The sequence below is a fragment of the Cornus florida genome, unplaced genomic scaffold (genome assembly GCF_030987335.1).
Source record: "Cornus florida cultivar Cherokee Brave unplaced genomic scaffold, ASM3098733v1 CherokeeBrave_3.0.0_Hap2_Chr01, whole genome shotgun sequence".
Lineage (NCBI taxonomy): Eukaryota > Viridiplantae > Streptophyta > Magnoliopsida > Cornales > Cornaceae > Cornus > Cornus florida.
In genome coordinates, this window is record NW_026775571.1 from 72,536,032 (window position 1) to 72,559,374 (window position 23,343).

General features: G+C 34.4%; 1 protein-coding gene across 3 annotated transcripts; it reads left to right on the top strand.

Moving 5' to 3' along the window:
• The first annotated feature begins 14,200 nt into the window (after positions 1-14,200).
• Positions 14,201-23,070, top strand: LOC132300347 (uncharacterized). Of its 3 annotated transcripts, none has more exons than XM_059797381.1 (4): positions 14,201-14,414; positions 19,142-19,812; positions 20,064-20,581; positions 22,436-23,070. In XM_059797381.1, exons 2-4 carry the CDS (start codon positions 19,221-19,223, stop codon positions 22,991-22,993), a joined length of 1,668 nt encoding a protein of 555 aa, XP_059653364.1. In that variant the 5' UTR covers positions 14,201-14,414; positions 19,142-19,220; the 3' UTR covers positions 22,994-23,070. The 3 variants fall into 3 exon arrangements, with proteins under 3 accessions (XP_059653364.1, XP_059653371.1, XP_059653379.1); XM_059797388.1 differs by lacking the exon at positions 14,201-14,414 and adding an exon at positions 16,056-17,652; XM_059797396.1 differs by lacking the exons at positions 14,201-14,414; positions 22,436-23,070 and adding an exon at positions 21,715-22,353 and having other exon boundaries at positions 16,064-19,812.
• The last annotated feature ends 273 nt before the right edge of the window (positions 23,071-23,343 follow it).

The following is a 23,343-nucleotide window of genomic DNA, read 5'->3' on the forward strand; positions in this document are numbered from 1 at the left end:
GGACATAAACCTAGTTTAAATCACATGCATATATGGGGGTGACCAGCACACGTGCGTAAGAAACAGGCAGACAAGTTGGAAGTAAGATCAAATGCATGCTTGTTTGTTGGCTATCCTAAGGGTACTAAAGGTGGATTATTTTATGATCCCAGGGACAATAAGGTTATTGTCAGCACTCATGCTGTTTACTTGAAAGAGGATTATATTATGAACCACAGACCTAGTAGCCAGATAGTGTTAGAGGAGATGGTTGGCACATCAGATATACCCCATGTGGACACACCTAATATAAATACTGAGAATAATGAGACACAAGAAGTCCCTGTTGAATTACCATCATCTAGTACATCGATTCCTGCACCGGTCCTTCGGCGTAGTGGGAGGACTATCATCCAACTCGAAAAACTCACACTTTTCGGTGAGGTCTATGAGGCCGTCCCCGATAAGCATGAGTCAGACCCAGTAAGCTATGCGGAAGCGTTGACCGATATAGATGCGAATCGTTGGAAAGATGCCATGAAATCAGAGTTGGAATCTATGTATTCTAACAAAGTCTGGGATATTGTAGAACTTCCTAGTGGGGTTCAGCCCATTGGTTGTAAGTGGATCTACAAACGACAGAGAAGAATGGATGGGAATATTGAGATATTCAACGCTAGACTGGTTGCCAAAGGCTTCACTCAACGTGAAGGTATTGATTATGAGGATACATTCTCACCAGTTGCAATGCTTAAATCTATTCGCATTCTTTTGGCCATTAGTGCTTATTATGACTATAAGATATGGCAGATGGATGTTAAGACGGCATTTTTAGATGGCCATCTTGAACAAGACATCTACATGAGGCAACCAGACGGTTTCGTGGTTAAAGGTCGTGAAGACTGTGTATGTAAGTTAAATAGGTCTATTTATGGACTTAAGCAAGCTTTACGCACATGAAACATTTGTTTTGATCAGGCAGTCAAATTATTTGGCTTTGAACAAAACGTGTTTGAACCTTGTGTTTACAAGAAAAAACAGGGTAATGTCATCATGATTCTCGTTTTATATGTTGATGACATCTTACTCATTGGTAATGATGTAAAAGCTTTGTCATCAGTTAAAAGGTGGTTGTTCAATAAATTTGAGATGAAAGATCTTGGAGAAGCAAGCTATATTCTTGGGATCAAGCTTATGCGAGATCGGGTTAAAAAGAAAATAGGCTTGTCTCAAGAGTCTTATATTGACAAAGTTCTGATCAGGTTTGGAATGGAAAACTCTAAGAAAGGGTTTTTGCCATTTAGACATGGGTTGGCTCTTTCTAATGACCAGTCTCCCAAGACTGATAAGGAAATTGAGCAAATGAGGATAGTACCATATGCTTCGGCAGTTGGTAGTCTCATGTATGCCATGGTCTGTACCAGACCAGACATCTGCTACTCTGTAAGGATTGTCAGTGGATATCAGTCCAATCCTGGACTTGATTATTGGTCAGCTGTGAAGAATATCTTAAAATACCTTAGAAGAACTAAAAATCTAATGCTCATTTATGGAGGTGATGATCTGGTTCCAGTCGGATATACGGATTCTGATTTTCAATCAGATCCAGATGCCAGGAGATCTACATCTGGATATGTGTTCAAGTTCAATGGAGGGGCAATTAGTTGGAAGAGTGTCAAGCAGGGTTGTACTGCTGACTCAACCATGGAAACAGAATACATTGCAGCCTCTGAGGCAACAAAAGAAGCTGTTTGGTTGAGAAACTTTCTAATTGAACTGGAGGTTGTGGAGCGTATAGATCGGCCTATGACGCTTCATTGCGACAATAGTGCAGCTATAGCCTAAACCAAGGACCCAAAATTTCATAAAGGAACAAGACACATTGAGAGGAAACATCATGTGGTTCGTGATATAGTAAAACGAGGAGATATACTTGTGGCCAAGATTGCATCGGAATATAACCTTGCTGATCTATTCACAAAGGTTTTACCGATCAAGATGTTTGATCGTCATATGGAGAACATGGGAGTTAGATGTGATTCGAATTGGCTATAAGTGCAAGTGAGAGCTGTTAGGATATGTGTGCCCTAGCATAGCAAATTCTAATTTTGGATTGTAAAAGTCAAGGTTTCTTATCTAGATATTATTATTAAAGCATTATACAATTGGTGAATGTAATGTATTATTTTTCGATTCATTATGGAATTGATTGTGTCCACTTGATTACAAAATATATTTATATATGTATGTAATGGCAATTAATACTATGTTATAAATTAGTAATCATAAATGGTTTAAAGTCGGTAATTATGGATGGACATTTAATTAGTTAAGACTTGAACCGAGTCTACGATAGATTGAGATATATTGCGAGAGCTGTCGTATGCAATTGCTTTCTATAACAGTCATGGCTTTTGACTCTCAAGCATGAGAGAAGTATAGACTCTTTTATTAATTAATAATTACTTTGATTTGTTCGGCGGATACCTCGGGATCCTTAGATCGACACTTTGGATAGTTATGTAATTAATAGTTAGAGGTCTATATTCTCAATATTTGCATCAGTGCTATTTGTATTTATTTTGTTTTGATTATGGTTGATCACAAATTAAATTCGAAGGCCTTCGTATGTTTTAGACAAATGTTTTCTATATATATTTATTTAGTAAATTATTATTTTTTGTCAAATAAATATTTTATTGTGATCGAGCCGGAAATAATCAAAGGTAACAAAATAATTATATTAATTATGTTGTCGGATTGATGACTTTAATTATCCGATAAATAATTAAGCATAGAGGGGTCAAAGTGCAACATTGACTTAGAGGTTATTTACTATTTAATTGGAGTGCAATTAATTTCTTTTAGTGGAGTAAAATTTAATTTATGAATTAATTGAATTGGGTACATGGTTTAATGAACCGGACCAATTATTAATTTATAGGAGCCAAGAAAATAGTAAACTCAAAAGGATTCTCACCAATAACTCAAGTTGATATTGGAGTCCTATTAGAATTGAGAAAGTTAAATTAGAGATGGAGAATGATTTATTATTTCCTTATTCTTATTTTTATTTTGCCTATATATACATGAGTTCATGTATATTTTAGGTGTGACTTTTAGAACAAGAAAAAGGAATACACTTTCTCTCTCTAGATTTTAGGGTTTTGTTTTCTCTTCTAAAAGAGGTTACCACAAGCCTAGATTCCAAGGTCATTCATCAAGGCATATTGGTGATTCCTAAAGGGAAGATTATAATCAAGAAAAAGGAGAAAGGATCTTGCTAAAGGGATCTACAATAAGTGAGAACATTCACTTTAGAGGAAAGATTAAAAGGTTTACTCGGACCTTTGATATAAGTATTCAATCTGTTTATTGAATTATACATCATCTTTTATTTGTCTTTGCATAAAACTTGTCTTTATGTGATGAATCAAGATCCATGATTGCAAATCCCTTAAAAGTTTTAAAAACTTGCACGTTTCCCAACACTAATGACACCGTTCATCTCATCATATACTATATGCTAGGATTGTCTCTTCAAGAACTACCAGTAATTAAAAATGACAGAAAATGACACATGGAGTTCGTTTTGTTAAACATATACATATATAATCTCTCACACACACACATGGAGGCATTGCCCCCAAATTCTGGCTTTAAATATCACTGCTATTTTTTAACTGATGATCAATGAACAAAAATGCAGGCATTAGAAGGTTCCCGAAACAAATTCAAAGTACACAAAAAAGACAAAGCGGTTTCGGCGGAGAATAAAGACAAAGCGGTTTCGGAGAATAAAGAAAATAAAATAAAACAAGAATTCACGAAACTTGGGGACACGGCATTGATGTGGCTGCACTTATAGCAACCATAACATTTATAGCTGGTTTCACAGTGCTAGGTGGATTGGATAGTAACGATGGAGTAAACAAAGGCATGGCAGTATTAGGAAGACTGGCAGCTTTCATAACATTTGCTGTGACCGATACTATTGCTATGCTCTTATCCATTATTGCTGTATTTCTCCTCTTAATTTCATTCACTTATACTTATAATTATGATGAGGACGAGCGTATAAAGCGCCAAAATATGGTATAGGTCCCTTTTTAAAACTTTTCAACTTGTAACTCTTTTGTACCATCAATACAAAATTTAAATAAAATAATAATGGTAATAAATATAAGGGTTAAATGCTCTCAGACCCTTGATGTTTCAGTTTAATGCTCTCATATTAAACCTCGGCCAAAATTGTTATCACACTCCCATCAGGTTTGGTCTAATATGCTCTAACACCCCTTTTTTAAATTGATAAAATCAAATACCTAAATTATCACGCATTGTTACAAATACATTTTTACCTAAATTACTTGCTGTTAATTACAGTACGTATATATCTGTCACAAGTCTCTCAGTATTCTTGCAATTAAAGTGCTTAAATGTATAATTATATATAAATGACTTAACTTAAGTGGTATCTCCTTCTCCTTCCAAATAGAAGTTTGAAGATTTGTATCCAACGCTATGTGTGTATAACTTACCTGTCCAAAAAATGTGCTTAGGACGAAGAGAATTAAATCAGTCTTTATGTTTGTAGTATGTTTTATGCATGTAAACTGTAGACACCTTTTTCTAAGTTTTTAAAATTCTTTTTAAAGTCGTACAAAGATTAGATGTTAATTTGGATTGACTTGGACGTGTTTTAGTTGCTTAAGAGTAAAATTCAAAGTATTTTAAAAATGTGTTCCTTAGTAGGAACTCATTACCAACCAATTGAGAACGAACATTCTAGAGTAAAATATAGGGAAATTTACATAAAAGTGGTAGTAGCAAAGGTATATTACCCATACATGAACGTAGCTTGCATATTTACCATAGCATGAACTAAAAGTCAAAGCATTTTATTTGAACCCTTTAGTAAGTTAAAATTATATTTTCACCCCTAAAAGTTTATTTTATGCACAATTTACCCAAAGAATAACTTGTGCAAGTTCTAGAATTTTGTCAAACTGCACTTAGGAAATGCTACATCGATAATATAATCATATATTCTGTTGGGTCAAAGTGAGTAAGATTAGGTAATTTCCATTCTATTCCTTCATGGGTAATACTACTTACTTTTCTAGCTTTTATCATCTGGACATATTTGCTACTAAAAGGTTTAACTATTTCACTGAATTTAGCTTGATAGAAGCTAGAAAAGTAAGTAGTATTACCCCGAAAAACCCTTTTCTTTACAAAAACAACCATCTGTTATCTAAGCAAAAGGTTTAACTATGTCACTGAATTGAGCTTTTAACTTTAAGAATTATGTCATAATTGCTATACAAAATATGAAGATAAGCAAGAAGATATTTTAGTCGAATCTATAAATTCAATATATAAACCATCTAGTCTAATTCAATTCCCGATAATATTAGAATTTAGAGAAAAATTATTGATTTACTGCATTTCCAATAAATAAAGTATTAACTTATAGATTTTCAAATTGTCCGGTTATATTGTATCCTTTTGTGGATATGGCTATTATTTTGTATAGCAATTATAACATAATAAGGTTTTATAATGAGTCCCTGTGTTATAAATCATTGAATATAACTTCGAGATGTTTTTTATGTTCTTCCTGTCCGGTCATGTTGTATCCTTTTGTGGATATGGCGGTCCTACTAATTGTCCTAATTTAGGAATAAAATTGCGACCGTAATTTAATAATCCCAAAAATGCTTGTAGTAGCTTCGTTTTTTCTAATTTATCTGGAAAATCTAAAATCTTCTGAACAATAGGTGATTGTAGTTCTACTTTCCAATCTTTTATGTATAATCCCAAGAATTCAATGTCTTGTTTTTCTAATATTATCTTTTTACTACTTATAATGAGTCCCTGTGTTATAAATTCATTGAATATAACTTCAAGATGTTTTATATGTTCTTCCCTAGTTTGACTGAAAACTAGAATATCGTCTATGTAAACACAACAGAATTTTGAATATTTATTGAATATGGTGTCCATTTTTCGTTGAAATTCTTGTGGTGCATTTTTTAAGTAAAAGGTATAATAAACCATTCATAATGTCGTTTAGGACATGTAAAGGCCGTCCACTCTATAAATTCGTCAGCATACAGATTTGCCAAAATCCTGATTTACAGTCAAATTTAGAAAACCATTTTCTATCTTGTATTCGATTTATTAAAATATCTTTATTAGGAATTTTATAACTGTCATCGTATGTGTTATCGTTTAATCTTTTATTATTTATCACCATACGAGCTTTACCTCTTTTTATTTCAGCATGATTTCTAACCATAAAAGCTGAACTCTTATGTCTACTATTACTTTTTCTTATTACTTTTAGTAACAAAAGTTCTTTAACTTGCTTTTGAAATTCTTCTTGATCATCTAGGGTATGAGGATTATCTTGTATTTTTATAGTTATAAAAGGATTTATTATGTTTAATTTTGCTTCAATTTTATTTTTGTACCAGTGTTTCTGGGGATCTTCTCCTAGAATCTCAATAGTTTCAGCTAGTCTTATAATATTATCATTGTTTAATTTAGGGTTTTTAAATATGGTTTTATTATTAAGGAAAATCTTTGGTTCATCTAAGTGACTAAGAAATATTAAGGCTTCAGAAACATGTCTGTAAGGAAGATGAATTTGTTCGTCACAATGTACAGATAAAAGCAAATCCACCGAAAGCATATTCTCAACAGTAAAAGTTGATAAGACTCTTCAGAAGCCGACATCAATAGTCCATCAATAATTAAAGCTATCTTATCTCTAAAGTATCTTGTATCTCTACCGTCTATGCAGCATCTTCAATCTCAACTGATGTTTCATCTCTCTCATTTCCTATAAAAAGGAGCCTCTCTTCTCAAGCAGGAATCAAGTCTGAGAGCAATCGAGTTTTAGAGCAATGAAGCTTAGAGCCATCAAGCATTCCAGCCTTCAGTTTTCTTTTGTGATTTCTTTCAGTACATATCTCTTTGTAAAATAGTGTGTGAGAGTGTATCCATGTATAAACATTGTGTATCCATGTATAAATTTCTTATGAAATAAATTATCCAATTTGATCTTATTCAATACTTTCTTATCCCTATTTAGTATTTTTAGTACTTTCGGGCAAAAGACTTCTATCGACAAAAAGATCAAATATATAGATTTTATTTAGCTAGACAGTGTAAATCCTAAAATTTTCTTGAATCCAACCAATATGAGCAGCCTTAGTTTTAATTTATCAATTTCTTTTGTGAGTTGACTCGAACTGTTGGCATGTTGGCTCGTTCTTTGCCGGTGTTCAGGCGTTTTTACAGGGCGTTATCAAAGTGTTATCAGGTTTGGCAGTCATTTCTGTAATTTAATTGTTAAATTTATTCGATGTTATTTTGCATGCTTCTATCTGATTAGATCCAACTCAATTTTGGTATCAGAGCCTATACTGTTTCGTTAAATTTAATTTTTATATAAGATCTTTTGTCTAAAGAAGTCTATAAGTTCATATTAATCTATTGAGAATTTTAGTTTAGTGGGAAAAATATTAAAACGTTTGTTCAAGGATTTTTCCGTAAGCTCATTTTATGTTTTAATGCTTTTATGATATAATCATATATTCTGTTGGGTCAAAGTGACAATATAACTTGTTGTATGGTCTCAAGTAGAATATCATTCCATTTTAGAGAAATAATTGTGTGGTCCTTTCATTTGTAAGAAAAAGTTTGTGTGGTCCCCTTATTTTATTAATAAATCAAGAAGTTGACATCATTGCATTGTAGTATTTTGGCCTTAAGCCCATGTATTAGTAAAAATCCCTAAAATATATCTATTGGCTTTTAGAAAACCACTTGGTTATACATTGTCTAGAAGATGTACACTTGGAGTTTGTTTAAGGGCCAAACAATAAGACAAAAAAAAAAAAAAAAAATGTTCGTTGAATAAATTTTCTTTTTGCGAGGATTTAAAAAAAAAAAAAAAAGTTTTTATTTTCCTAATTGGGACTCACACACACGGCCTCCACTGAGGTTCGAACCCTTGACCTCCCTTTGGGAAGTAAGAGCCTTATACCGTTAAAAGTTATTTCTCTTGAATAAATATTTCTTTTTAAAAGACTTCAAAAAAAATATTTAAAAAAATGTCTCAAAAAATAAATTATTTCTCTTGACTAAATTATCTCTTTTGGAATGATCCAAATATATATATTAAAAAAATAAAGAAGATAAAAAAAAAGTTAAAGTTTATAGTATAAAAAGATAATTATAATATTATAAAATAATAAATGATGCATTAATGAGTTTAGGAATTTTTTGTCATTTTATTTATATAAAAAAAAGTGAAGTGCAATTTGCAAATGTTGAAAAGGAAAATATGAATTGATGATGATGATGATGATGATGATAATAATAATAATAATAATAATTTAACTCACAAACATTTTTTATTTGTAGAGAGTTCTTTAAAAAAAATTTAGAAACCAAACCTAAGAGCAAAACTCTAAAACTTATACCAGTAGAAATTTATTTTAAGGTCATTATGCAATTAAATCAGTAGCTAATAGGAACTCATTACCAACCGATAGAGAACGAACATTCTGAGTAAAATCTATCTGTTGGTTTTTAAAATACCAATTGGTTATATATGCATTGTCTAGAAGATGAACACGCTTGGAGTTTGTTTAAGGGCCAAACAATTAATAAGACAATGAAAAAAATAAAAAAATTATTCGTTGAATAAATTATTTTTTTGCGACCATTTAAAAAATAGAAGTTATATCTGTTTTTAAAATACCTCTAAAAAAATTATTTAAAAAAAATGACTCAAAAAATAAGTTCTTTCTCTTGAATAAGTTATCTCTTTTGGCATCATTCAAATATATATATTAAAAAAATAAAGAAGGTAAAAAAAGTTAAAGTTTATAGTATAAAAAGATAATTATAATATTATAAAATAATAGATGATGCATTAATGAGTTTAGAAATTTTTTGTCATTTTATTTAAAAAAATAAAAAAAGCAAGTGCAATTTGCAAATGTTGAAAAGGGGAATACGAACTGATGATTATGATGATTAAACTCACAAACACTTTTTATTTGTAGAGTTCTTAAAATTATTTTAGAAACTAAACCAAAGAGCAAAACTTTAAAACTCACACCAGTAGAAATTTATTTTAAGGTCATTATGCAATTAAATCAGTACATGAAGTGAATTGTCTGGGTTGTTCATAAAGGAGGAAATGACAATGATGGGGACCATCGAAAATAATTAGAGTTCACAAAATATACAAAAAGGGAAAATAAATTTATAAAGAGCAAACACTTCCACACAATCCGTTTGTGATAGCCATCCATTTCATGTACGGACTCTTCATGATGGGTCCAATTCCAGTATCATTGCTGCGGAGGTACGTTCACCGACTTTCTTTAATACAATTATTGTGGGGTTGGGCCATCAACCTTTTTTAATTCGAAGGGAAAAAGAAAGAGATAAATCAATGAGAGACGATGAAGTCGTGCAGACTGTAGTGACTGAAAAAGAAAAAGCAGTGGATCAATCACATAGCATTCGCCTGTAGGGATGGCAATTTCTTTCAACCCGCTGAATTTTTGCCCCGTTCCATTCTTAATGGGGCGAATTTGGTAACTTCATAAATGAATTTGGGACGAATATAGTAAAAGAATTGAAAACCCGAAGCGGGTTTGGGGCGGGGGCAGATTTAGTGATGCCCCCACCCCACCCCCGCCTCACCCCCGCCCCGACCCTGATTATATATATATATATATATATATATATTTAATTTAAGTGTTTATTAATATATTTTGACTAAATATTCGCTAGAATTACTATTTACTAAAATTCTACAATTGTGCACGTGATTCAATCTTCAAAGATTCAAGATCTTAGTATTCTATCTCAAGTTCGGGAATTAATTCAACAGTTTCAACTTTACCGCAATTAAACGGAGTATGCGAGGCGGAGTTGGTATTTTGTCAACCGGAGTAGGGGCGGGGATGGTATACCAATTATAAACCCGTTTCGGAGTTGGAGTGGAGTTGGTATGACGAATTTTTTAATGGGGCAGAGTAGGGTTTAGCCAACTCCATCCCAACTCCGCCCCGTTGCCATCCCTATTCGCCTGAGTCATACCTTTACATACTTTCTACACTGTTTGTAATATATATATATATGCACTCGCGAACAAGTGATGGTGATGGCAAGGTTTGTTGTCACAGGGGTAAATTCTGAACACGAATGTAGTGCCCTATGATGGCACTAAACCAGAAATATGAACAACTTTTTTTTGAATTTCTAACTTAGCTCAGCCAACTCACACTTGCTGCCTAGAATACACAGCAAGTAAAATACTCTCACACACAAGTATAATTGCAAGAATATAAAGACAATAACATCTACAAATTTACAGAAGTACAAGGCTTCCAACCTTTTACTATTATTCACAAAATAGTACAAGGAAAGGCCTCAACCTGCAGAAACATACAAGAGTCTCTCACAACACAACTTTGTCTCTCACTCTCAATCTGCCCTCTCTACAGAACCCACATTAGCAATATACAGGTAAACTCTCAAAACCGCCTACAACTGCCTACTAAAGTGGTGGATGACACCCCCATCCATCCACAACTACCCATTAAAGTGGTGGATGACACCTCCATCCACCTAGGGTCATGTTGGCACCCACTAAGTGTGCCAACACTACATATGAGTTGACAAGCCAAACTACTAGCTTGTTGGCACGCTCTACTCATGTCACTTATCCACAAGAAGTTACACATTATCTGCCACCTTTTGTATATCAGCATAGTGGAAGAAAACTGACTCTAACCACCCGTGGGTTGTCCCCTTAAATCTGTGCCACATGCATGGGAAGTTCCTCAGTACATCCCCACTCCCCATAATATATGCATATGAGTGGGAAGTTAGGAAGTAACTTCCCCTAACCAATTGAGCCCACTTAGTAGGAAGTGTAACTTCCTCCAACCAACTGAGCCCACTTAGTGGGAAATGTTAGTAACTTTCCCCCAACCAACTAAGCTCACTTAGTGGGAAGTGTAACTTCCCCCAACCATCTAAGTCCACTTAGCCATTTTCTGTAACCATAAGCCATATCTGAGTCCCCTGAGCCAACCTTGCACGCTGAGCCTTGCCTACGCCCACTACCTTGTGCCCATGTCCCTAACTTGACTATGCCACACGTCCATGACTTGTGTGGTCCATACTTTAAGCAACATCTGAGCCAACCTTGTGAACCTACCCCATGCCAAGCCCACTAATCTGCACCCACATATAAATGTCTCAAAGTGCACGACATCCAAATCGAATGCCGTCTGCGCCAACCATCTTCTATGGATTCAAGGTACCTCCCACAAAGATCTCGAGCCAAAACTCCAAACTTCACGTTTTCGTCATATTTACGAAAATGCCACTGGACATCTCAGTGCATGTTAACAGCATCTCATGGCTATCAGGGGGCTTGTCAAGCTCCCAATCTCGTAACAGTTGTCCTGTTCAACACATGAATCTAAGGAAGAAGGTCGTAATAATTCATCTTTCAAAAAAAAAAAAAAGGTCGTAATAATTCAAAAAGGGAAAATAAATTTATAAAGAACAAACACTTTGGAATAGCCATCAATTTGTTGAAAGAGACCGAGAAGACTTGGGGAGGACTTGTATAGTTCTATTCCATACATGGACTCTTGTGAAGTACTATTTATTATATGTATTTATTTATTTATTGATGGTGATGATGATGATTCGTCGAATTCTAATATCAATATCATTATTGTGGAGGTAGGTCCACCACTTTCTTTTTAAGGGAGAAAGAAGAAAACTTGTCTAAAAAACAGGGCGATAAGAAAATGTCGATGATCGAAGTGCATGTAGTGGAAGTACTGGAATCGATTCAAGCCGACTACATTCGTTTACAAGCGGGACCTTTAGTAGCGGAAGGGTAGAGATGGTAGCCGGTAGATTAGAAAATTTGTTTCTGCTAAGCTAAAAAATTACTTATAATTTCTTCTATTATTCATTCTTTGAGTAAATTATCCTATAATCATCAACTTTGACCAATTTTTTTTATAAAAATCTCAAAATACCCTCTGCTGATGTAAGCAAGCATTTTATTTTATTTTTTCTGTCTATCACTTCTCTCTCTTCAAAAAAAGTCTCTGTCCATTAATCATATTTTGTCTCACTCTAATGATCTTCATCATGGACAAAGCAAGAGTTACTTAAAGCAGTAATGAAAGTTGTTTTGTCTACATCTTCAAATCCATGATTTCATTGTGCACTATAATCAATTCAGAGTTGGGTTTGCTTTTATTTATTTATTTTTTATTTTTTTATTTTTATTTTTTATCCTTCCTCCTTCCTCTTCCCTTTTTTTCTTCCCAGAAGAATCCGCAGTAATCACACATCAATTTTTATGAATAAAAGTGTAAGTCTTCAAATTTACCTATATATTAAAGACACCCAACAGCTTGTACCACATCCGCCATAAATTCTTGATCGATTGTCGAACCGCATACGGTGAGGATCCACGATGCGATGTTCACGACTGTGTAGGGATCGGGACTGGATTTTCCGGCGGAGCACGGGACGAGGACGCCGTGATGGGCAGCTCCGAACACTCCGATTGCGATGGAGTTGTGATCGTACTGAGGAGCGTATCCATTGTCTCTGACAGATAGAGAAATTACATGGCGAATGATGGTGGCGCAACTGGTGGTTGTGGGGTGGAATGGTGGCACAACAGCTTGTGGTTATGGAAAATGAATCAATAATTTTGTCCTCTAAAACTTATTTTTAGAATATTTTATAAATAAGTAAATTTTTTTTTTTTTTTAACCAAAATGCCATCAAATAGACATTTATTAGTAATTAAGTATTAAAGTTAGTCACTATCCATCTTTTTTTTATTTTAATCATACGTTTTAATAATTTTCTTTTCGTTTGGTCACCAATATCTTATAAGTTTATTCTCTTCTCTTTTATTCAAGAAAATAAAAAGAAAGAAATGCACAATCTCTTTTAGAGTGATATTTCATTTATCTCTTCTTCTCACTTCCATCTAATTTTTTTATTTTTTACCGAACAAAACATCAGTGGTCCTTCCATCCAAAAATTGGGATTTTCTCTTAGGGGGCTGGGTGTGGGATGGATTTGGAGGAGGAGGAGGTGTTGGTAGCTTGGAGGAACTCATTCCATAAGAAAACTGAAATACACTGGCATTTTACTCTAAGCATACATGTTCAAAATATCATTAATAAACTCTGGTGGAGGACTAAATGCTTAGTGTGGCGCTATATCTCATATGGAAGAGATTAAAGCAGAAAGTTTGTTGAGCTCGGAAGACCAATGAAGTACTTGAAACAAACCAGAGAGCATAAATGAACTTACAAGAAACAAAAATTAAATCCCTGGATAAAAGCATCATCATAAATTATGAAAAACAAATGCTTACGAAATAAGGAAATGGAAAGAGATGAATATCATCTTAATTGAAAAAATGGAAATTGGAATGGAGATGGAGACAGGCTAGTGGCATCCTTGGTGATAGAATAAAACAAACAGGTTAAAAGGTTAAAAATTATGGGACGGTCATTATTACTCATTAGGCCAACTATCTTACACGAGGCACAGAGTGTTAGACATTAAAAAAAAAAAAAAAAAAAAAAAAAAAAAAAAAAAAACACAACACGTTCATGTAACTAAAATAGTTGAAATAAATGATAAACGTGACAAAAAAGAAATTTGCGAATCAAAGTATGAGGAAGAGACTAGGAATAGTGTTTGCTAGTGACAAAAGATAAAACAGGCTTAGATGATGTAGATACAACGCAGACATGTTAATGTCCCCCCAAAAAAGGAAAAAAACAAAAGATAAAACAGGCTTAGATGATGTAGATACAACGTAGACATGTTAATGTCCCCCCAAAAAAGGAAAAAAACAAAAAGAAAAATAATGATGGGTGGGGAAGGGTGAATTCTCTCAAACTCACATCCCCATGCTTATGAGTCCAAGCTTTCACCATTGCACCAATCGATGGACCCCTAATATTAATGCCAAAGGTTAGTTATGTCTCAATCTTCCATTTTGAATCTTAGCATAACATGTTTGTGGGACCAACACTGGTTAATAACCCATTTCAAAATGGGAGGTGGGTCCACTTGGACCAAGGTGTGGAGGGAATTGAAATCAGATTTTGGCCCTCATTTCTATCCTCTAATCCTGCCTCTCTTTTTCTCTATGCATCTCTCTTGTTTCTCTCTATATCAAGCGTGCACACACTTCAAATTTCTAGTGAGATTTGAGACTCGAGCAAGGAGGAAAGTTCATTCTACTCATCAAGAGCTTCATCCTAGTTCCAATCTTGAAGGCATTGAGGCATTTCAAATTTTTGAGGAGTTACGATTTGATCATCTTTGAGGTACGATTTTGTATATGTTGTGAAATCATAAGCCCTTGTAAGTGAATTAGTGTTTTCTCTTTTGTTCAAGTACGGTTTCCATGATATTATTTGCTTGAATTGGCTTATATGGTTTATTGAGCAATGATTTCTTGTTTCAGTGTTGATTAATGTAAAATTTTATGCCTATTATGTGATTAATATGTGATGCTCATGTTGTCTTAGTCGCTACTTGATGAATTCCATGATTCATATGATTACTAGAAGACTGCAAGTCATCTTGCCATGAAATTAAGCTACAATATGTCAAGCATGCCTAGTGTATTATAAATTGCTTATATAAACTTTTACCTTTATGAATAATATTCAATGCCATAATTAGTGTACATTGAATTTTTCTTCAATTTATATTTGTTTAACCGAACCAGATTTGAATCAAATTCGAATCAAAATTTAAGAATGCAGTGGCGCATTGACAAACACGACTATTGTTGGGCCCAAATCTGAAGCTCAAGACCCCATATATTTCGATGAGGAAAACAAAAAAAAAAAAATCAAATACTTGGACCTTCACTTATTTATATTGTGCATGAATAACTAATTGTGGTTTAAATAACTCGCTACAACGAATTCCTACTAGTATCACCAAATTAATGATGGACGCTAGAAAAAAAATGCTAACTTGGAGAGACCGAACAACTCGTTGTGCAGAGGATTTTGAATCTTTGATCTTATATTTCCACTCTTTCTCCTCTAGAACACCCCAAAGCAAGTGACCAGTGAAGAAAGTATGCGCGTACGTGGTGTAACCGGTGGTTGTTGTGTTGGTGCGGCGGTCGGTGGTGAGAGAACATCGGCCATCTGTGAGGCGAAGAAAACAGAGACCAGAGGAGAGAGTTTAGAAACTGTATTGATCTATGTGGCCTTGCAAGAGCTTGTCGATGAAGTTCCATCCCCGAACGCGCGCGGCTATTGAGAGGTGTCGATGTGTTGGCCCTCACCGGAGTTGTCTGGGCTAGAAGGTGGAGACGCTTGCCAGTGACTTGGCTATGAGCACGGTCTGGCACGCGTAAGAGGCGCGTGTTGACCGGCGTCTGGTTCGCAATCGTTGCTGATGAGTAAGGGATGAAAATGCCGTTTTGGTGGTCGGCGACAAGGACTGATGATGCCAAGGAAAAGAATCTGCGAGACTGGAAAGCAAGGGACTAAACCGGCAGAGGAGAACAGAACTCCGGCGAAGCTGATCGGAAATTGCAGGTTGTCCATGCTGTGGATGCAGATACAGAACCAGATGCGTTCTTTAACGGGAAAAAAAAAAAAAGAACGAGATGCGTGTGGGCGCGTCTAAGCGCGTTAGATCTACGCGCATAAATGTCAGTAGAGCGTGGGGTCGTGTACGGCGGAGTTTTGGGCTGAGGTTTTTGCAGCGCTATGTTCGTAATGAGAATGCCATTATGGTGATGATATTTTGAGGTTTGGGCGGATTTGGAATGGGTAGTAACCCATTCTCAACTCACCAATAATGGGGTCATAAATAAATAAAGGTTTAACTGAACAGGTCAAAACGAGTTAAGTCATAAATAAATAAGGGTTTAAATGAATTGGTCAAAACAGGTTAACCCATTCTAATCATTTACCATCCATGGCTAAAAACCTATAAAGGACGGACACTTCTTCCAGGGATCCCATACCCGTGTAGGATACTTTTCGGATACTGACACTCGTGTCCGAAGGTCGGATACGTGTCTGATACTTCTGTAAAGTGTCCAAATATTATTTTTTATTGGACATGCGTGTCCGAGGCTCAGACACACGGTCAGATACTTCTGTAAAGTGTCACTCCTCTCAATCTCTCCGCTTCTTCAATTATCTCTCTTCATGAACAAGATATATATATATATATATATATATATATATATATATATATTTAAGTTATATGAACAAAACTTTGTGAAAGACTAAAAGTATATATGTTTATTCATATGCATATTTAGTTCATTATAGTTATGTCTCTTCTGCACATCTTCGTTTGGAATTTGGATCAACTTTATTTTTTATTTATTTTCTGTTTTGTCTTGTCTATATTTTTCTTATAACAGAGATGAAATTATTGAAATTGATTCTGTTCTTTGTTGTTGTTTTATTTTTCTGTACAAGATTCTAGTAATTATATTTTGAATATATATATATATATATATAATTTTATAGGCGTATCCCCGCCGTCTCCGTGTCCTATTTTTTTAAAATTTGCCGTGTCGTGTCGTACCCGTATCCCGTATCCGTGTCCGTGCTTCATAGCTAAAAACAAAATTTAATAATTTGTTTTTTACATTAATTTTTTGATTTTAAGCATTACAATTTTTTTTTTTCCTTTTTTTTTCCTTTGGTCATTATGCAACTTAATCAACAATATTAATTAATTTTTTGATTTCAAGAGTTACAATTTTTTTTTTAAAAAAAAATTATTTTTGAAAAAGTCAATATACAATTTATTCAACAATATTAATTACATATTTTTTTTAAAAAAAAAAGGAGTTTTGAGTAAGAGTTTTAATTAATTTTTTGTCATTTATTTTATAAAAAAAAATTGGAGGAAGAGTGAAGAGAGAGAGAGAATTATCACAAAAAAAGAAAAAAAAAAAAAAAAAACAGAAAAAGGAGAGGAGAGAGTGAAAGGGAGGAGAGAGAAAAGAAAAAAAAATAGGGAGGAGAGAAATGAAGAGAAAAAAGATAGGGTTTTGTTTGAGTGGGTTATGAACTTAAGATGGGTTCCCACTCTTATCTCATTTTTGATCATTGAATTGTATGGGTATATACTCACTTTTTATCCATTGTTGCCAACTCACTTAATTTTGGGTGCCCAAATGATTTAATTTCAGTGGGCGGGTTTGGGGGGTTTAACGGGTTTGGGCTTAAATTGCCACCCCTACAAAAGCTCTAGGACGCGATTTCAGCATTGAAAAGTGATACAGAATCCGTGATGGAGGTCAGGCACGATGGTGAAGAGTGCTCAAGATGGAGTCGGTTGTGTTGCCCAGAAAACTGATTCAGCATTGGCAAGTTTGGCACGTGATAAAAGTGCAGATGCGTGGGTAAAGTTGGGCCAAATAGAAGAGAAAATGAAAATAGTGAGAACTAAGGTTTCAAAACTTTAGCTAGATGCGAAGATTTGAGGCCTTGAGGTGGGTGGCGAAACGGTAGCGTGGGTTTGATGGATGACCTTGGATTGCAGCCAGAGGCTTATGTCGTCATCTCCGTGGTAAGAGGTTTTGACGCCTACGCTCTATCTTCCTTACATGCCGATGGATCAAAATCAGTAAGCAATTTAACGGACCGTAAAAGAATACAATGAATTATAAGGCTCTAAACAAAAGAATACGCTACGCGAAAGTCGATATACGAAAGATATAAAAGAATACACTACGCGAAAGTCAATATACGAAAGATCCATAGAAACATTTGAACCTCTGATACCAACTGTGATACTCAAAATTGGGGATATCAAAACAATTAAGGTAGTAAACGAACGCATAATACAAATGGATAAATAAAGAATAAATAAATAATGAAAGAAAAACTAAAATAATAATTAAATAAAAAATCAATAAAATCCAATAATTTAATAGCTCCTTTAATATCAATAATCCTCCAAAATACAACTCGGGAATCCATCCCATGTGGACCCCTAATAAAATCCCAACTGAAATGAATAAAAATAATAACTGTCTAAATCTAAATACTGAAAATAAAATATAGAATCCTACATAGATGACTGAAAGAGTGATGATATTTGGTCTCTACTCTGCACGAACACAAGCTATGTCTGGAATTGACGCGAACCTGAAAAATAAATAGTGGGTCAGACTCACAAACAGTGACCGACCTAGGAATTTTGTTGAGGGGGGCGCCGTTGAAGAATAAATAAAATTGAAAACAAATATTTTTAAAGTAATATAATAAATATAAGAATTTTAAAAAAATTAGTGGGGTGACAATGTGAAATAGAGTATTTTAAAACTTTGAGTTGGGGTATTTTTTAAATTTTAATTGAAATTATAGGTAATAATGAAAATTGAAAAAAATTGAGTGGGGCATTTTTTGTAATTTTAGTTGAAACTATAGGTAATAATGTAAATTAAAACAAAATTCAGTGGGGGCATTTTTAAAATTTTAATTGAAACAATAGGTAATAATGTAAATTTGAAAAAATTCATTAGGGGATCCGCTCCCCACTGAGGCCAGTGGGTCCGTGCCTAATTCTTTCTACTTATAACTTTGTAGACCTAATAAAAGACTTAGGACTTGAAAGTCTATCAAAAGAAGCCTTAAAAATCATAATAACAGTCGAAGACTGGATCATCAAAATTCATAAAAAAAAACTCCGTTATAGTAAGAGCTTAAATAGCGGCATGGAATATCCCTCCTGCAACAGGTAGATTTTTAAAACAATCTATACAGAGAGGCCAAAATAGGAGAAATGAGAAAGAGATGTCCGTGTGCAAGAAGAGCAGCTGGACACAACGGTAATATATGTTACCCTAATATATATAACCGTAATATGACAATAATATTATATTAACACTTGGAGTGCCTTTATCCACAATATTAATCTTAATCTGTATCTTAGACCGACATTCCTTGTGGAGCTATTAGAAACGCTTTTTCCTTATTTCCTTGTGCATTGGTTTTAAGTTGATTCAATCATTTTTCATGGCTTACGCAATTAACCAAGTCAGCATCATTCCAAGGTGTAAATATCAAGAGTTGGACTCCCACGCGGCCAAGCAGACACAACACAATCACAAATAGCTAACTGCAGTGACAAACATGATGGATCGAATCATATATAAGGCTGCTGCGGAGGGAAATATTGATGTCCTGATCACACAAAATGCTGATCAACTTGAAGGCCAAGTGACCCCCCAAAAGAACACAGTCCTCCATGTCGCGGCTCAGTTCGGCCAAACGGATTGTGTGAAAGTGATCTTAGACAAGTGTGGCCAATCACTGCTTTGTTCGGTAAATAACAAAGGTGACAGTTCACTTCACATTTCGTCCAGGGATGGATATGCCGACGTAGTATGGGAACTTATTAAGTATGCGAAAAAAGACATGGATCCTGAAAGCCGGACTAGAACTACCAAGAAGATGCTGAGGTTGAGAAATGTGGAGGGTGACACGGCCTTGCACGAGGCTGTGCGAAATGAAAACAATGTTGATGTGGTTGAGATTTTGACAAGAGAAGACTCCAAGTTTGAACATCCACCCAATAACGCCGAGGAGACTCCCCTTTTCCTGGCGGCGGAGAGAGGTAATTCAATGATTGTGTCCAAATTCTTGGAGAATTGCAGATCACCAACTTACAGTGGCCCAAATGGAAGGACAGCTTTACACGCAGCAACAATTCATGGTTACAAAGGTACCTAATTACTAAATATATCTTTCCTCATCATCTGTTTAAATTTTGTAGCTTCTAGAAGAGATATATATATATATATATTAAATTAATTTTCAGGTAAGCATTCACATTTTATCATGCCAACTATAAAAATAAAAAAATTAATCAAAATAAAAATTAAAAAGTTTGAATGCTACTTGTTTTAACGTTTTACTGTTGTATAATTCTTGGTTTTTAATTCGTAGAACCTGTTATATAACATTGTCTTTCAGAATGCGTAAAAATTTTATACCTCTTGAAGCCGTCACTAACCAAGGAAGCAGATGTATATGGATGGAGACCACTCCACTATGCTGCGTGGATAAGAAATCCGTCAATGGTTAGACAACTACTTGATTTGGATGAATCGGTGGCGTACCTTGTTGCAGATGAAGATGACAACAAGACATCTCTTCATATAGCAGTGAGTCGAGGTAATGTAAAAATCATGAACGAAATATTATCACGCTGTCCAGATTGCTGGGAAATGATTAACACTAGAGCCCAGAATATCCTTCACATTGCAGTGGAGCATGATGAGCAGGAAACAATCAAATTTATCTTAGAAAATTCATTTGGCAAAAAGCTTATAAATCAGAAAGACACAGATGGAAACACACCTTTTCACATTGCTGCTGCTAATCATTCCATCTACTGGAAGTATTGGGAGCTTTTTTCCCATCTCGGTGATAAAAAGGCCTGCAACAAGAAAAACTTGATGGTAAAAGAAACACGTGACCGACGGCTCCGGGTAGGGATGCATACTTATCTACCTTGTCTATTGTGAAATTTTTTTGCTTGCATGCCATATATACAATAAAAAAGAACTTTAGGAATTTTTTATCATGTTATTAAAAAAGATAATGTTCCTAATAATTTTGTGGGCAACCAGGTGTATTTATGGCTCTCTTATTATTTAGACATCATAAAGTAGAGAATGCTAGTATTTAAAAACATTTAGCAACTTTTTATTCATGTAAATTACTGTTGAAGTGGTATGTACTATTATGTAGAAAATTTGATCAGGTATATAAAGAAAAATTAGAAAATAAAAATAAAAATACAAAATAGAGCAGGTCTGCTCAGGCAATTGTGTGACTTTCCAACCTATGGGGTCTAGTGCGGCATGTAGCATTACTCATAAATAAATAATGCATGATAGTTAGACTTGTCAATGAATTTGATTTTGATCCTAATCACGATTATTCAAATATAAATTGAAAAAAAAAATCCAATAATGATCTGAATCTGATAATCTATTATCTTAACAAATCGGATATAAATTATAAGTAATTCGATCCGATAATGATCCAATTAAAATTATATATGTACATATATTTATTATTACATTATAATATAGTACTATATATGAATTATATATATATATATATATATATATATATATATTAATTATTTATTACTATATTCATTTGGTTGCATAGTTATATTATGCACCATCCTATAAATTAATTATCCTCCATTCTATCTAACCTTATAACTATACATGTTAGTGAATATGATTTTAATCCGAATCTGAATCCGAGCCAAATAGGAGATGGATTGAAACATTCAATCCGATAATCCGTTAGCGATTCGAATCTAATAATTCGTTAGCTTAGCAAATCGAATATGGATTTGATCGATCCGATTCGGATCCAATTCATTGACAGGTCTAACGATACTGCTCATCTCATCATATACTTATATGCTAGGTTTGTCTCTTCAAGAACTATGAGCAATTAACTAGAGAAAATGACACATGGAGTTAGTTTTATTAAACATATGTATACTCTCTCACACACACACATGGAGGCATTGCCCCCAAATTCTGGTATTCAATATCACTGCTATTTTTAAACTGATGATCAAAGAACAAAAATGCAGGAGGCACCAGAAGGTTCACGAAACAAATTCGAAGTACCTAAAAAAGAGGAAGCTCAGAAGAGAGAAAATAAAAAAAAAAAAGAATTCACGAAACTTGGGGACACGGCATTGATAGTGGCTGGGCTTATAGCAACGGTAACATTTACAGCTGGTTTCACGGTGCCAGGTGGATTTGAAAGTGACGATGGAGTAAACAAAGGCATGGCAGTATTAGGAAGACGGACAGCTTTCATAGCATTTGCTTTGACCGATACTATTGCTATGCTCTTATCCATTATTGCAGTATTTCTCCTCTTAATTTCATTCACTTATACTTATAATCATGATGAGGACGAGCGTATAAAGCGCCAAGTCTGGGCTTTTTGGCTCATTACGGCTGCCATGGGAGCAATGGTGGTTGCATTCATGACTGGTTTTTATGCTACATTGGAACCTTCATTAGGCCTTTCAATCACTATATGCCTCATTTGTTTCGTCTTCTTTCCTATTTCTTTCTTTGTATTTTGGAAGAGAATCAATGAGGGTATAGATATAGACCTAAGAGCAACATAAATTGTAGTGGAACTGTATTCACTGCTTCGGCAATATGTACCCCCAAAATGGTTTTATTGAATATATAACCGTCTTTCTCCCACACAAGCATATGGAGGTATTGCCCCCAAATTCTGGTATTCAATATCACTGCTATTTTTAAACTGATGATCAAAGAACAAAAATGCAGGCACCAGAAGGTTCCCGAAACAAATTCAAAGTACCTAAAAAAAAAGAGGAAGCTCCGAAGATACAAAATGAATTTATAGAAAAAATCACGGAACTTGGGGACACGGCATTGATAGTGGCTGGACTTATAGTGACGGTAACATTTACAGCTGGTTTCACGGTGCCAGGTGGATTTGAAAGTGACGATGGAGTAAACAAAGGCATGGCAGTATTAGGAAGACGGGCAGCTTTCATAGCTTTTGCTGTGACCGATACTATTGCTATGCTCTTTTCCATTATCGCTGTATTTCTCCTCTTAATTTCATTCACTTATACTGATGCTAATGATCGGTGCAAGCACAAGCTTATAAAGCGCCGAGTCTGGGCTCTTTGGCTCATTACGGCTGCCATGGGAGCAATGGTGGTTGCATTCATGACTGGTTTTTATGCTACATTGGAACCTTCATTAGGCCTTGCAATCACTATATGCCTCATTTGTTGCGGCTTCTTTCCTCTTTTTTTCTTTGTATTTTGGAAGAGAATCGATGAGGATATAGATGACAACCTAAGAGCAACATAAACTGTGGTGGAACTGTATATTAACTGCTTCGGCAATGTGTACCCCCAAAATGGTTTTATTGAATATATAACTGTCTTTCTCCCACACACAAGCATATGGAGGCATTGTCCCAAATTTTGGCATTAAATACTACTAGGAAGCAATATATATGTGTAGCTCAAAATATCACTAAAAAATTAAAACTTTGCTTAGTTTATAAGTTTAAAGACAGTTCTTAAAAATATAGAGAATAAAAAACTATTTTCCGTAAACTATAAAAAATAGTTATCTAAAAACACGTTTTTTTATAACTAGTTTTTAAAAAACAAATTTTAGAACATTGAATCAAGTAGGGTTTTTTTTTTTTTTTT